This window comes from Oncorhynchus nerka, linkage group LG4 (assembly GCF_034236695.1).
Source record: "Oncorhynchus nerka isolate Pitt River linkage group LG4, Oner_Uvic_2.0, whole genome shotgun sequence".
Taxonomy (NCBI): Eukaryota; Metazoa; Chordata; class Actinopteri; order Salmoniformes; family Salmonidae; genus Oncorhynchus; species Oncorhynchus nerka.
In genome coordinates, this window is record NC_088399.1 from 63765741 (window position 1) to 63778696 (window position 12956).

At 43.1% G+C, this 12956-nt stretch overlaps 2 protein-coding genes across 2 annotated transcripts; one reads left to right on the plus strand and one right to left on the minus strand.

The window, feature by feature from the left end:
- Positions 1 to 1700: 1700 nt before the first annotated feature.
- LOC115129005 (E3 ubiquitin-protein ligase RING2-A-like) lies at positions 1701 to 7543 on the plus strand. Its single transcript, XM_029659146.2, has 7 exons — positions 1701 to 1975; positions 2584 to 2683; positions 2923 to 3083; positions 3256 to 3471; positions 3680 to 4003; positions 4146 to 4380; positions 4599 to 7543. Exons 2-7 carry the CDS (start codon positions 2606 to 2608, stop codon positions 4749 to 4751), a joined length of 1167 nt encoding a protein of 388 aa, XP_029515006.1. The 5' UTR covers positions 1701 to 1975; positions 2584 to 2605; the 3' UTR covers positions 4752 to 7543.
- A 2865-nt stretch (positions 7544 to 10408) lies between these two features.
- rps18 (ribosomal protein S18) lies at positions 10409 to 12888 on the minus strand. The gene is made up of 6 exons (XM_029658234.1): positions 12782 to 12888; positions 12049 to 12147; positions 11856 to 11942; positions 11488 to 11589; positions 11216 to 11307; positions 10409 to 10531 (listed from the first exon to the last, which is right to left on the minus strand). Exons 1-6 carry the CDS (start codon positions 12782 to 12784, stop codon positions 10456 to 10458), a joined length of 459 nt encoding a protein of 152 aa, XP_029514094.1. The 5' UTR covers positions 12785 to 12888; the 3' UTR covers positions 10409 to 10455.
- Between the last annotated feature and the right edge of the window lie 68 nt (positions 12889 to 12956).

Here is a 12956-nt window from a genome sequence, read left to right on the forward strand (position 1 = left end):
ACAAACAATAGTATGCAAGTATAAACACCATGGGACCACGCAGCCATCATACCGCTCAGGAAGGAGAGGCGTTCTGTCTCCTAGAGATGAACGTACTTTGGTGCGAAAAGTGCAAATCAATCCCAGAACAACAGCAAAGGACCTTGTGAAGATGCTGGAGGAAACAGGTACAAAAGTATCTATATCCACAGTAAAACGAGTCCTATATCGACATAACCTGAAAGGACGCTCAGCAAGGAAGAAGCCACTGCTCTAAAACCACCATACAAAAGTCAGACTACGGATTGCAACTGCACATGGGGACAAAGATCGTACTTTTTGGAGAAATGTCCTCTGGTCTGATGAACTGGTGCACTTCACAAAACTGGTGCACTTCACAAAATAGATGGCATCATGAGGGTGGAAAATTATGTGGATATATTGAAGCAACATCTCAAGACATCAGTCAGGAAGTTAAAGCTTGGTTGCAAATGGGTCTTCCAAATGGACAATGACCCCAAGCATACTTCCAAAGTTGTGGCAAAATGGCTTAAGGACAACAAAGTCAAGGTATTGGATTGGCCATCACAAAGCCCTGACATCAATCCTATAGAACATTTGTGGACAGAACTGAAAAAGAGTGCGCGAGCAAGGAGGCCTACAAACCTGACTCAGTTACACCAGCTCTGTCAGGAGGAATGGCCCAAAAATCACCCAATTTATTGTGGGAAGCTTGTGGAAGGCTACCCAAAACGATTGACCCAAGTTAAACAATTTAAAGGCAATGCTACCAAATACTAATTGAGTGCATGTAAACTTCTGACCCACTGGGAATGTGATGAAAGAAATCAAAGCTGAAATAAATAATTCTTTCTACTATTATTCTGACATTTCACATACTTAAAATAAAGTGGTGATCTAGGATTAAATGTCAGAAATTGAGTTTAAATCTATTTGGCTAAGGTGTATGTAAACTTCTGACTTTAACTGTATGTAACCATACCAAACGTAACATATCATACTATTTTGAGCATCTCGGATATACATTTACTATGTTACGTCTACTCTATGAGACCAGGCTTACTGGAGAGTTGATCTACAGTATCTACAGCTATTCATTTGGTCTCCCATCCTGGGTTTTAACCAAGTCCTGCTGAGATTTTATATTTGTCACCGGACTAACAATGTGCTATCATAAGAATGATTATTGAGAGATCTCTTAATAACTAAATATATTCACTGTTTCTATGGAAATAATTCCAAAGGGTAGGTTTAAGCAACTAAAATGTAACCATACATTATAAGTCATATAGCATCTATACTATTTAGGCCTATATAGCATTTGCAAAGTCATCAGCAGCTATTGTTTCAATTCAACCCAGAGTTCAACTACAAATAGACAATACATATAGGCCTAGGGTTTTAAGCTTTCCAATCTCCCCTTCCTTTCTCTCCTCCTCTTTCCCCCCTATGATTTCTCTCTCTCTCCCCCCAAACGTTGTGGGTTTCAATATGTTCAAGTGCACTTGATCGGCATTGGACAGACACACTTTAAAAGTGTATAAATGTTTCTTAGAAATATAGTGCTGATACGGTATTTGCAATTTACCTCAATACAAGAGAACAGGCTCCCTAGGAAAGTTTTTGTTGTTGCATGCAATACCCCAAATAGCCACCAGGGGTAGCTAACAAACGGAGCTATTTTGCAAGGGAAATCAAGTTGCTTCCACACATCCGGCGAAAAAAAAAGAGAACGATGGCTACAGAGGGTTTCCAAACCTGTCGTCTTTGAATAATTATTGTCATTCTGGATGAAAAATAGCGATAGTATCACCCCCTCCCCCAACATACATCGTGATGGAAAATAATCCCGTCACACGGTGGTCATAGTGGCACGAGCTTGAAACTGTTTCGTTACAATCCGGTGTTCGTAGCAAGCTAGCTAGTTGTTCTGCGTGGGCTTGCGTCACCGGGCAGCTGTCCGTCAAATTCCTTGGTAAGTAGCCACTAGCTATGCTAGCTAGACCCCATAACTAGCTAGACTGCAAGTCACTTTTTTGTTTCTACCGAAGTAAGCTAGCTACACATGGATAGATAGCATGATGATCGTGTGACATTACGATTCTATCGAAGTCTGACAGTTTGCTCGATGTATGTAATTGTGACAAGATAAGTTATTTACCAAAGTAGCTACGATACAACAAAGGAGGACGTAATGCACGCAACCTCGCTCAATGTGCATGAAATGTCAAAGGAGGAGGGTGCAATGAGATGTAGTTAGGCTCGCTAACTGCATTGCCTTAGACATTTGACTGTTTTTAGAACAACAAACGTTAGCTAGCGAAACCCAATTCTCCCAACAACAAAAAATCCCTCTTTTTTTTTTTTTTTACGGCATAATTATTTGGCTATCTGACTTAAGTCTCATCACTTGTTCTGACAGCTGTCAAACTGGGTTGCTCAGTTACAAACTGTCAAAGTGATGTAACGCAATCAACTGCAATCTAACCTTTACACAGCTCATCTCTCATCAGACTATGTAGGCCTAATTACCTAAAACGACATATAATGTGTGTAACATATATCTTAAACATGTTTCCATAGGGAGGGGTCTATAAAACACAAAATGGCGACTCCAGTCAACATCCAAAACCCCAGTAAGACGTGGGAGCTGAGCTTGTATGAACTGCACAGGAGCCCACAGGTAATGACAGCCACGTTCCACATAGGAATAATTACAAATGCATCCTGGTGAAAAGTGATTTAATTGTATTGCATTTCCAGAAACAGAAGTGCTTTTTATAGTTTCTCATAACAAAAATCTGTGTAAGGAACTGTGACCATGGTCAATCAGTTTAACGCTGACCCATGAAGAACATGGATGGGCCATCATAGACTTATATGTGCTTGTATTGTCTGACACATTCCCCTCCCTGCCTGTAGGAGGCGATCATGGACGGCACAGAGATAGCGGTGTCCCCCCGGAGCCTCCACAGTGAGCTGATGTGCCCCATCTGTCTGGACATGTTGAAGAACACAATGACCACCAAGGAGTGCCTGCACCGCTTCTGCTCCGACTGCATCGTCACTGCACTCCGATCAGGGTGAGGGACACACACAACTGTGTGACTATTTGAGGATGACTATATTCTCGCTACTCCGGACTGTGCCCTCGTATAAATCTGAGGAGAACCTCCATACTGAAGATTGTTCCATTTCTGTGAAGATACTTTATAAAGTGTATTTTTAACTCGCTCTCTGTCCTCTCCTCCTCAGGAACAAGGAATGCCCCACGTGCCGAAAGAAGCTTGTGTCGAGACGCTCGCTCCGCCGCGACTCCAACTTTGACGCCCTCATCTCCAAGATCTACCCCAGCCGCGACGAGTACGAGGCCCACCAGGACCGGGTGCTGGAGAGACTCAACCGGCTGCACAACAAGCAGGCCCTCAGCTCCAGCATTGAGGAGGGGCTGCGCATGCAGGCTATGCACAGGTAGGAGATGAGGGAGGATTGGGGTAGGGTTTATAGGTTTCCCAGAAATCCCAGTTGAAAGATTCTTGGAATTAGGAGAGAGTTGTCAGACTTAGTATGTAGACAAACAAACAACACCTGACTGCACAAGTCAGGGAAAGTTCCTACTTTATTGAGGATTCGAAGTTTAAAATGGCCTCTCTCGCTCTGCTCACCCTTGACGCCCCAGAGCCCAGCGAGTGCGCAAACCGGCGCAGGAGAGCGACAACACCACCTTCAGCGGCGGCGAGGACAACGGGGATGCACGGTCACACCTCTCCCACGACTCTGCGCCTTCCCACGCGCCCCTCCCCCCGAGCCACACACCCTCTGAGGCCGGGCCCAGCCGGAACCCTAAGCGGCCCAGGGTGTCAGATGAGTCAGGCCCGGAGGTGGATGGGGGCAGCCCCACGGCCCCGCTCCGGCACCACAAAGAGGGCCCTGGCTCAGAGATAGAGCTGGTTTTCCGTCCGCACCCCCTGCTGGTCAACACACAGGACTACAGCCAGACCAGGTGAGGGCTGTGTGTGGAGGGGGGGGAAGCTGTGAGGTGTTCTGTTATGACTTCTCAAATGATGGTAATTTCAATTCGGAATGTATTCCTGAAGGGTGTTTTTTAATAGTTTTGTTTTTGTCACTCCTCATTCCTGTCTCAGATATGTGAAGACCACAGCCAACGCCACAGTGGACCACCTGTCTAAGTACCTGGCTCTGCGTATCGCTCTGGAGGAGAGGCAAAGAGACAGCCAATCCGATGCAGCGATGGAGAAGGGGAAAGAGGGAGTGGAGGCGGGGGCTAAAGGAGAGAAATCAGCAGGAGGGGCCAGCCTGAAGAACGTCAGTGAGAAGCAATACACCATCTACATCACCACATCAGGGGGACAGTTCTCTGTGAGTACACAAGCTTATCCGTTCTCTTTTTTTTCAGGGTGGGAGCTATTATCAATGACTATTATCCGTTCTCATACCTCTGACACACGTCTCATTTTTTTCCTATCACCTTCCTTTTAAACTCTACTTTTATCCTCATCCATTGCTTTATTTTTACCTTCCTACCATTCCCTTTGACTTGTTCTTCTCCCTCACGTTTCTCTGTACCTCTTTCTCAGACTCTGAATGGATCCCTGACTTTAGAGCTGGTGAATGAGAAGTACTGGAAGGTCAGAAAGCCTCTGGAGCTTTACTATGCCCCCACCAAGGACCAACCTCTTCAACCATCACAGCCACCGCAGCAGAAGTCCCCACAGCCCAAAGAGGGGTGAGGAGGACAGGAGTCCTCCCTCTTCAGCCGTTATCACACGCTGTCTCTGACAGAGTTCTGTGTGTGGCGTGTAGCTGCTTCTAAGGTAGTCATTTGGAACATTCCATAGATTGAAGGTCTTCAACTTTGACCTCAGAATCTGAAGTTTTTCTGTTTTTATCTTCCGTAGCTTCTAATCAAACCTGAGTATGAAGTTGTTTTTGCAATACCTACACATTTTTTCCTTAATCGAATGGTTGACTTAAAATGCTGTCTGGACCGGTGTGCACACCGACAGGCAACACCTACGTAGTCCAGCCTTCCTTCAGACCACCAAGTGTTGCTTGACCTTGCATCAGGACTGCCAGATTTTGTTGATACATCATTTCAGATCAGTGTGAGGATTTTACACTACCGGTCAAAAGTTTTAGAATACCTACTCATTCAAGGGTTTTTATTTATTTTGACTCTTTTCTACATTGTAGAATAATAGTGAAGAGATCAAAACTATGAAATGACATGTGGAATCATGTAGTAACCACAAAAGTGATAAACAAATCAAAATACAGTATATTTTATAGTTGAGATTCTTCAAATAGCCACCCTTTGCCTTGACAGCTTTGCACTCATGGCATTCTCTCAACCAGCTTCATCTGGAATGTTTTTCAAACAGTCTTGAAGGAGTTCCTACATATGCTGAGCACTTGTTGGCTGCTTTTCCTTCACTCTGCGTTCCGACTCATCCCAAACCATCTCAATTTGGTTGAGGTCGGAAGATTGTGGAGGCCAGGTCATCTGATGCAGCACTCCATGACTCTCCTCTAAAATAGCCCTTACACAGCCTGGAGGTGTGTTGGGTCATTGTACTGTTGAAAAGAAAATGATAGTCCCACTAAGTGCAAACCAGATGGGATGGCGTATCACTGCAGAATGCTGTGGTAGCCATGCTGGTTAAGTGTGCCTTGAATTCTAAATAAATCACTAACAGTGTCACCAGCAAAGCACCCCCACAACATCACACCTCCTCCATGCTTCACGGTGGGAACCACAAATGTGGAGATCATATGTTTACCCACTCTGCATCTCACAAAGACACGGCGGTTGGAAACAAAAATCTCCAATTTGGACTCCAGACCAAATGACAAAATTCCACCGGTCTAATGTCCATTGCTCGTGTTTCTTGGCCCAAGCAAGTCTCTTAATATTGGTATCCTTTAATAGTGGTTTATTTCAGCAAATCGACCATGAAGGCCTGATTCACACAGTCTTCTCTGAACAGTTGATGTTGAGATGTGTCTGTTACTTGAACTCTGTGAAGCATTTATTTGTGCTGCGATTTTTGAGGCTGGTAACTAATGAACGTATCCTCTGCAGCAGAGGTAACTCTTGGTCATCCATTCCTGTGGCGGTCCTCATGAGAGCCAGATGCATCATAGCGCTTGATGGTTGTTGCGACTGCATTTGAAGAAACAAAGTTCTTGAAATTTTCCGTATTGACAAACCTTTATGTCTTAAAGTAATAATGGACTGTCGCTTTGCTGATTTTGAGTTGTTCTTGCCATAATATGGACTTAGGGCTATTTGGTAAAGTACCATCTTCTGTATACCACCCCTACCATGACACAACACAACTAATTGGGTCAAACACATTAAGAAGGAAAATGTACTTTTAAGAAGGTACACCTGTTAATTGAAATGCATTCCAGGTGACTACCTCATGAAGCTGGTTGAGAGAATGCCAAGAGTGTGCAAAGCTGTCATCAAAGCAAACGGTGGCTATTTGAAGAATCTCAAATACAAATTATATTTAGATTTGTTTAACACTTTTTTTTGTTTCCTACATGATCCATGTGTGTTTTGACGTCTTCACTATTATTCTACAAAGTAGAAAATAAAGAAAAACCTTTGAGTAAGTGTTCTAAAACTTTTGACCGGTAGTGTACATTGGCAAATGTTGTAGAGATTAACCCCCTTTTCCCTTTGAGACAGACTTGGAATGACCAGAGGTCATATAGGATGGTTGAATTGAATATTATGCAAGAATATACTGCTATATAGCAGTAGATTGGGACTTTTCTATACTGAATTCAGCTTGCTTTGAAATTAGTTAATGATTGTAACTATTTATGTCATATTTAATTTCTTTAAGACATCACTGATGCACTATGCCGCTTATTAAGGATATCAAGTAGCAACGGTTGGTGGAATTGAGCTAGTTAATGTGATTTATCCTAAGCTTGGACCCATAGGGTCCACAGGGCTTTTTCCTAATGCTAGCTTTCACTTCCTTTATTAAGTCTTACCTGATGCACTTTATACACCGAGTATACTAAACATTAGGAACACCCCCCAAAGGGATGCTGGCCCATGTTGACTCCCAGTGTTTCCATTCTTGAGACACATGGGAAACTGTTGAGCGTTAGTTCTTGACCCAAACCGGTGCACCTGGCACCTACTACCATTCAAAGGTACTTAAATATTTTGTCTTACCCATACAATCCATGTCTCAAGGCTTAAAAATCCTTCTTTAACCTCCTCCCTGTCATCTACACTGAAGTGGATTTAACAAGTAACATCAATAAGGGATAATAACTTTCACCTGGATAGTCTCATGGAAAGAGGTGTTATTGTTTTGTATAGTCGGTGTATGTTCTGCTGGCATATAATGGGTTTTCTTACCTCAGTTTTTCTATGATCTTTGTACAATTAAGGCAATATATCCCACTTTGAACTGTTACTCAGCTTATTTGTATTGCAATTCCTCTTGATCCATTCAGCACAATAAAAAAAGGCCAGGGTTGCGTTGGTATGAAACTGGTGCTGTTGTGTTATGACATTTTACATACAGCGCATTTTGAAAGTATTCAGACCACTTGACTTTTTCCACATTTTTGTTGTTACAGCCTTATTCAAAAATGGATAGAGAGAAACTTATACTCATCAATTTACACAAAATACCCCATAATGACAAAGTGAAAAGTTTTTTTGCTCATTTATACAAAATAAATCAAATTTAAAAATTTCATACCCTTTGCTATGAAACTCAATTGAGCTCAGGTGCATCCTGTTTCCATTGATCCTTGGTAAACTCAATTGATTGGACATGATTTGGAAAGGCACACGCCTGTTTATATAAGGTCCTACAGTTGACTGTGCATGACAGCAAAAACCAAGCCATGAGGTCAAAGGAATTGATCATAGAGTTCTGAGACAAGATTGTGTCAAGGCACAGATCTGGGTAAGGGTACCAAAAAATGTCTGCTGCATGGAAGCTCCCCAAGAACACAGTGGCCTCCCATCATTCTTAAATTGAAGTTTGTTACCACCAAGACTCTTCCTGGAGCTGGACACCCAGCTAAACTGAGTAATCAGGGGAGAAGGGCCTTGGTGAACCCCATGGTCACTCTGACATATATCCAGATTTTCTGTAGAAATGGGAGAACCTTCCAGAAGGACAACCATCTCTGCAGCACTCAACCAATCAGGCCTTTATGGTAAAGTGGCCAGATGGAAGAAATTCCTCAGTATAAGGCACATGAGACAGCCCGCTTGGAGTTTGCCAAAATGCACCTAAAGGACACCGACCATGAGAAACAAGATTCTCTGGTCTGAATGCTAAGCGCGACGCTCCCCATTCAACCTGACAGAGCTTGAGAGGATCTGCAGAAAAGAATGGGAGAAACTCCCCAAATACAGAAGTGCCAAGCTTGTAGCGTCATACCCAAGAAGACTTGAGGCTATTATCTCTGCCAAAGGTGCTTCAACAAAGTACTGAGTAAAGGGTCTGAAGAATTATCTAAATGTGATATTTCAAATCATATTGTATTTGTCACATGCGCCGACAACAAAATAATTATGTAAAAAATAAGATAAAATAAGTCACAAATACTGAAAGCGCTGCAGTAAAATAACAATAGCAAGACTATATACAGGGGTTACCGGTACAGTCGATGTGTGCGGGCACCGGTTAGTCGAGGTAATATGTACATGTAGGCAGAGATAGTGACTATGCATAGATAATAAACAGAGTAGCAGCAGTGTAAAAGGAGGGGGGAAATGCAAATAGTCTGGGTAGCCATTTGATAAGCTGTTCAGGAGTCTTATGGCTTGGGGGTAGAAGCTGTTAGGTCTTGGACCTAGACTTGGCGCTCCGGTACTGCTTGCCGTGCGGTAGCAGAGAGAACAGTATGACTAGGGTGACTGGAGTCTGACCATTTTTAGAGCCTTCCTCTGACGCCGCCTGGTATAGAGGTCCTGGGTGGCAAGCGTGGCCCCAGTTATGCACTGGGCCATGCGTACTACCCTCTGTAGTGCCTTGCGGTCGGAGGCCGAGCAGTTGCCATACCAGGCAGTGATGCAACCAGTCACGAAGCTCTCGATTGTGCAGCTGTAGAACTGAGGATCCATGCCAAATCGTTTTTCTGAGGGGGAATAGGCTTTGTATAGTGCCCTCTTCAAGACTGTCTTGGTGTGTTTGGACCATGATAGTTTCTTAGTGATGTGGACACCAAGAAACTTGAAGCTCTCAACCTGCTCCACTACAGCCCCGTCGATGAGAATGGGGGCATGCTTGGTCTTCCTTTTCCTGAGTCCACAATCATCTCCTTTGTTTTGATCACATTGAGGGAGGGAGAGGTTGTACTGGCAACACTCAGCCAGGTCTCTGACCTCCCTATAGGCTGTCTCATAGTTCAATGATCAGGCCTACCACTGTTGTCATCAGCAAAGTTAATGGCGTTGGAGTTGTGCCTGGCCATGCAATCATGAGTGAACAGGGTGTACAGGAGACTGAGCACACACCCGAGGGGCCCCTGTGTTGAGGAGCAGCGTGACAGATGTGTTGTTACCTACCCTTACCACCTGAAGGCGGCATGTCCGGAAGTCCAGTTGCAGAGGGAGGTGTTTAGTCCCAGGGTCCTTTAGCTTAGTGATGATCTTTGTGGGCACTATGGTGTTGAACGCTGAGCTGCAGTCAATGACTAGCTTTCTCAATCCTGTTTTTGCTTCATCATTATGGGGTGTAGAGGGGGGAAAAACTATTTAATCCATTTTAGTATAAGGCTGTCACATAACAAAATGCAGAATACACTGTAGGTGAATTCATACTGAACGAAAATATGAAACTGAGTTACAGTTCATATAAAAGTTAATTGAAATAAATGTATTAGGCCCTAATCTATGGATTTCACATGACTGGGCAGGGGTGCAGCCATAGGTGGACATAGGCCCATGCACAGCCAATCAGTAGAATTTTCTAAAACAAGGGTTTTATAAGACAGAAATACCCCCCCAATTGAGAGAAATGCAATGTGCACGTAAAAAAAAATTAGCTCATGAAAAAACAAAATGTTGCATTTACAGTGTCGTAAATTGACCTCACCTTTACTCAACTCTGTGATAATTCATCAAAATGAAACTTGGTTGGTTATGAGAACATGACCATGTATAACACCAAGGTGGACAGTACAGCACTCCATGCACTAAGTTGTAACAACCTAGGACTTTGACCATCACTCCAGTCCCTTTGACAACCTTTTCAAAAGTATACCACAAACTACCTACATGGGAGCAAAGAAGGACTAAACTACCACTGACCGAGGCTCTGTTCTGAGTCAACTACATTACTCCAACAAACCGCACCAAAACAACCCAGTATGAAGAAATGAGCAAACAGCCAAATGTGTGAACTGTGGCATTTATTGACACATGGGGAGCAGGGAGACAGTTTACTTCTTCTTGGACACACCAACGGTGCGACCACGACGACCGGTGGTCTTAGTGTGCTGGCCACGCACACGCAGACTGAAAGAGAGAGGGACAGTCAGTCAGTACAAATGTATCCAGGAAGTCAACTTGAGAAATCCCATACTAATGAGATTTAGTAGTAGGTTAGTAGGACAAACACAGAAAATGATCTGAACACATTGACAGCAGAAGTTGAATGTGCGTACCATTATACCATAACATTGGTATGCCTACAATAATAAGCACTTACTCAAGGAACCTGTGCAACATTGAGTTTGACTGCAATTGACTACAAAATAAGTTGGCTAATAATGCATTCTTGATATAACATCTCAGCAGTACAGAGATCAATCTAAACACCATTTACAAAGCATTTATAGGGCCAGCTTCCTGGCATGGCTTGCAAGCATATTGAAAGAGTCTTGAAAGTGCCTTTCAGTCTAAACAAAAGGTTAGGAAGTTGTCCAAAAATAGGGAGTTGACTCATCCAACAACAAACACTTGTTTTCATTTTCTATGTGCCCTAGTAAACAATCCAGAACTAAGTCTGTCCGGGAAACCAGCCCTTTAGCTGAAAAATGGGATTTCCCCTTTTCATTAAATCTAGAACACACAAAAGCAATATTTTTTTTTAAATGTAGAATTGTGGGTGCTTATTTTTGCAGATCCCAAATCCTTCTGAGTGGGTTCACAGCCATGGTCATAAAATAAACCTATATAGCTGGACATAACAGCACTTACCCCCAGAAATGCCTGAGACCACGGTGAGCCCGGATCTTCTTCAGCCTCTCAAGATCCTCTCTCAGCTTGTTATCCAGACCGTTAGCAAGGACCTATAACACACAAACAAGGAACATTATAAGACTGGACTCTAAGACCAATGTACATTTAGCTTTCAGCAATGACGCAATTTGTATTGACAAACCATAGACGGGATGTCTACTAACTCAAATAGTTTAGTTCCAATTTAGAAATGAGTCACCAGACATCGCAAGTCTGCTGCAGTCACATACCTGACTGTACTTGCCATCCTTTACATCCTTCTGTCTGTTGAGGAACCAGTCAGGGATTTTGTACTGGCGAGGATTCTGCATAATTGTCACTACCCTCTCGACCTGGGGACAAATGCATGTATACATCAACATTAGTGAGATGCTAGGTAGAAAAATAAACGAATCAATGCAGACTGAGTTTGCAGATGACTGGGCCTATCACAATACCCCACAGTGATTGATGCATGATAATCCACGAAGGGAGTGCAAGGTTGGGATTCAATCAACCAGCACAGTGTTGTTTGAATTCCAGCCTCAGCCCCTCCAATACATACAGCTGTCATGTTTAGAGAAACAGTATGTACACAACAGCCCTGTGTATTCCTCACCTCATCATCGGTCAGTTCTCCAGCCCGCTTGCTGAGGTCGATATCAGCCTTCCTCAGGACAACATGGGCATATCGTCTGCCAACACCCTGTGTAGGAAAGACAAATGAAACATTACTTGGGTTCATTCCCACAATTGCCAACGGTGCAGACATCGCTACCTGGTTCTGAGAAAGACATTCTGAACAAGTCTACCTTGATTGCTGTGATGGCGAAGGCAATCTTCCTCCTACCATCAATGTTCGTGTTGAGAACACGAAGAATGTGCTGGAACTTCTCAGGAATGACCAGAGACTGCAGAGAAATAACAGAACAAACAAGGTCAATAGGGATTTTTACTTTGCTAGGTACATTGTCCTTCGTTAATCTGTCCTTCTGCATTAATAATTTGTACTTCCAAAGCCTGGAATAAACTAGCAAACATGTAGTGTAAAAATGTTGAGTTCAAATCTCAGCCTTCACATGGCTACCGTAGTGACATGGACTGACTTTAGAGACTAACTCGTGAACAAGTTCTTACTAACTTTAACAAATCAGCCAACATTGAGTAGCAATGAGATTACCAAAAGTAGTTGACAAGGATGGTTGAAAACTGATTGGCCAATACCAACCACACAAACAAACTAGTGTGTAAAAGTGAGGGTTACTACAATCTATATTTTGTGAATAAAAGACCACAACCAAAGCCTATACTGACAAAAGCTGTACTTCCATGCAGCAGTGTCAGCGCGGAATAGGCTATTTAGCATTGGCAGTTAGCTGTTCATTTGCATCAATATATGCAACTTCAATATAATAAATACATGCTAAAAGCTCTCAAAAACAATCTTAACAATCTCATCATCGTTGTCCAGTGTACAGAATGACCCTAAAAGCGACGATGAACGCAGATATTTAGAATAATTTTGTAGCCCAATTCAGCACTCACCATCTTGGAAGCAGGTTCCGTTCAAAGAGGAAATTCCAAGGCTCTCGCGAGGGCTTTTGCGTTCGTTTCGAGAGTTCACAGAGGAAGTGGTTCCATCCGCAAAACGTGTCCGTCTGGGAACAAATCAAATCAAATTGTATTTATCACATGCGCCGGATACAACTGGTGTAGACTT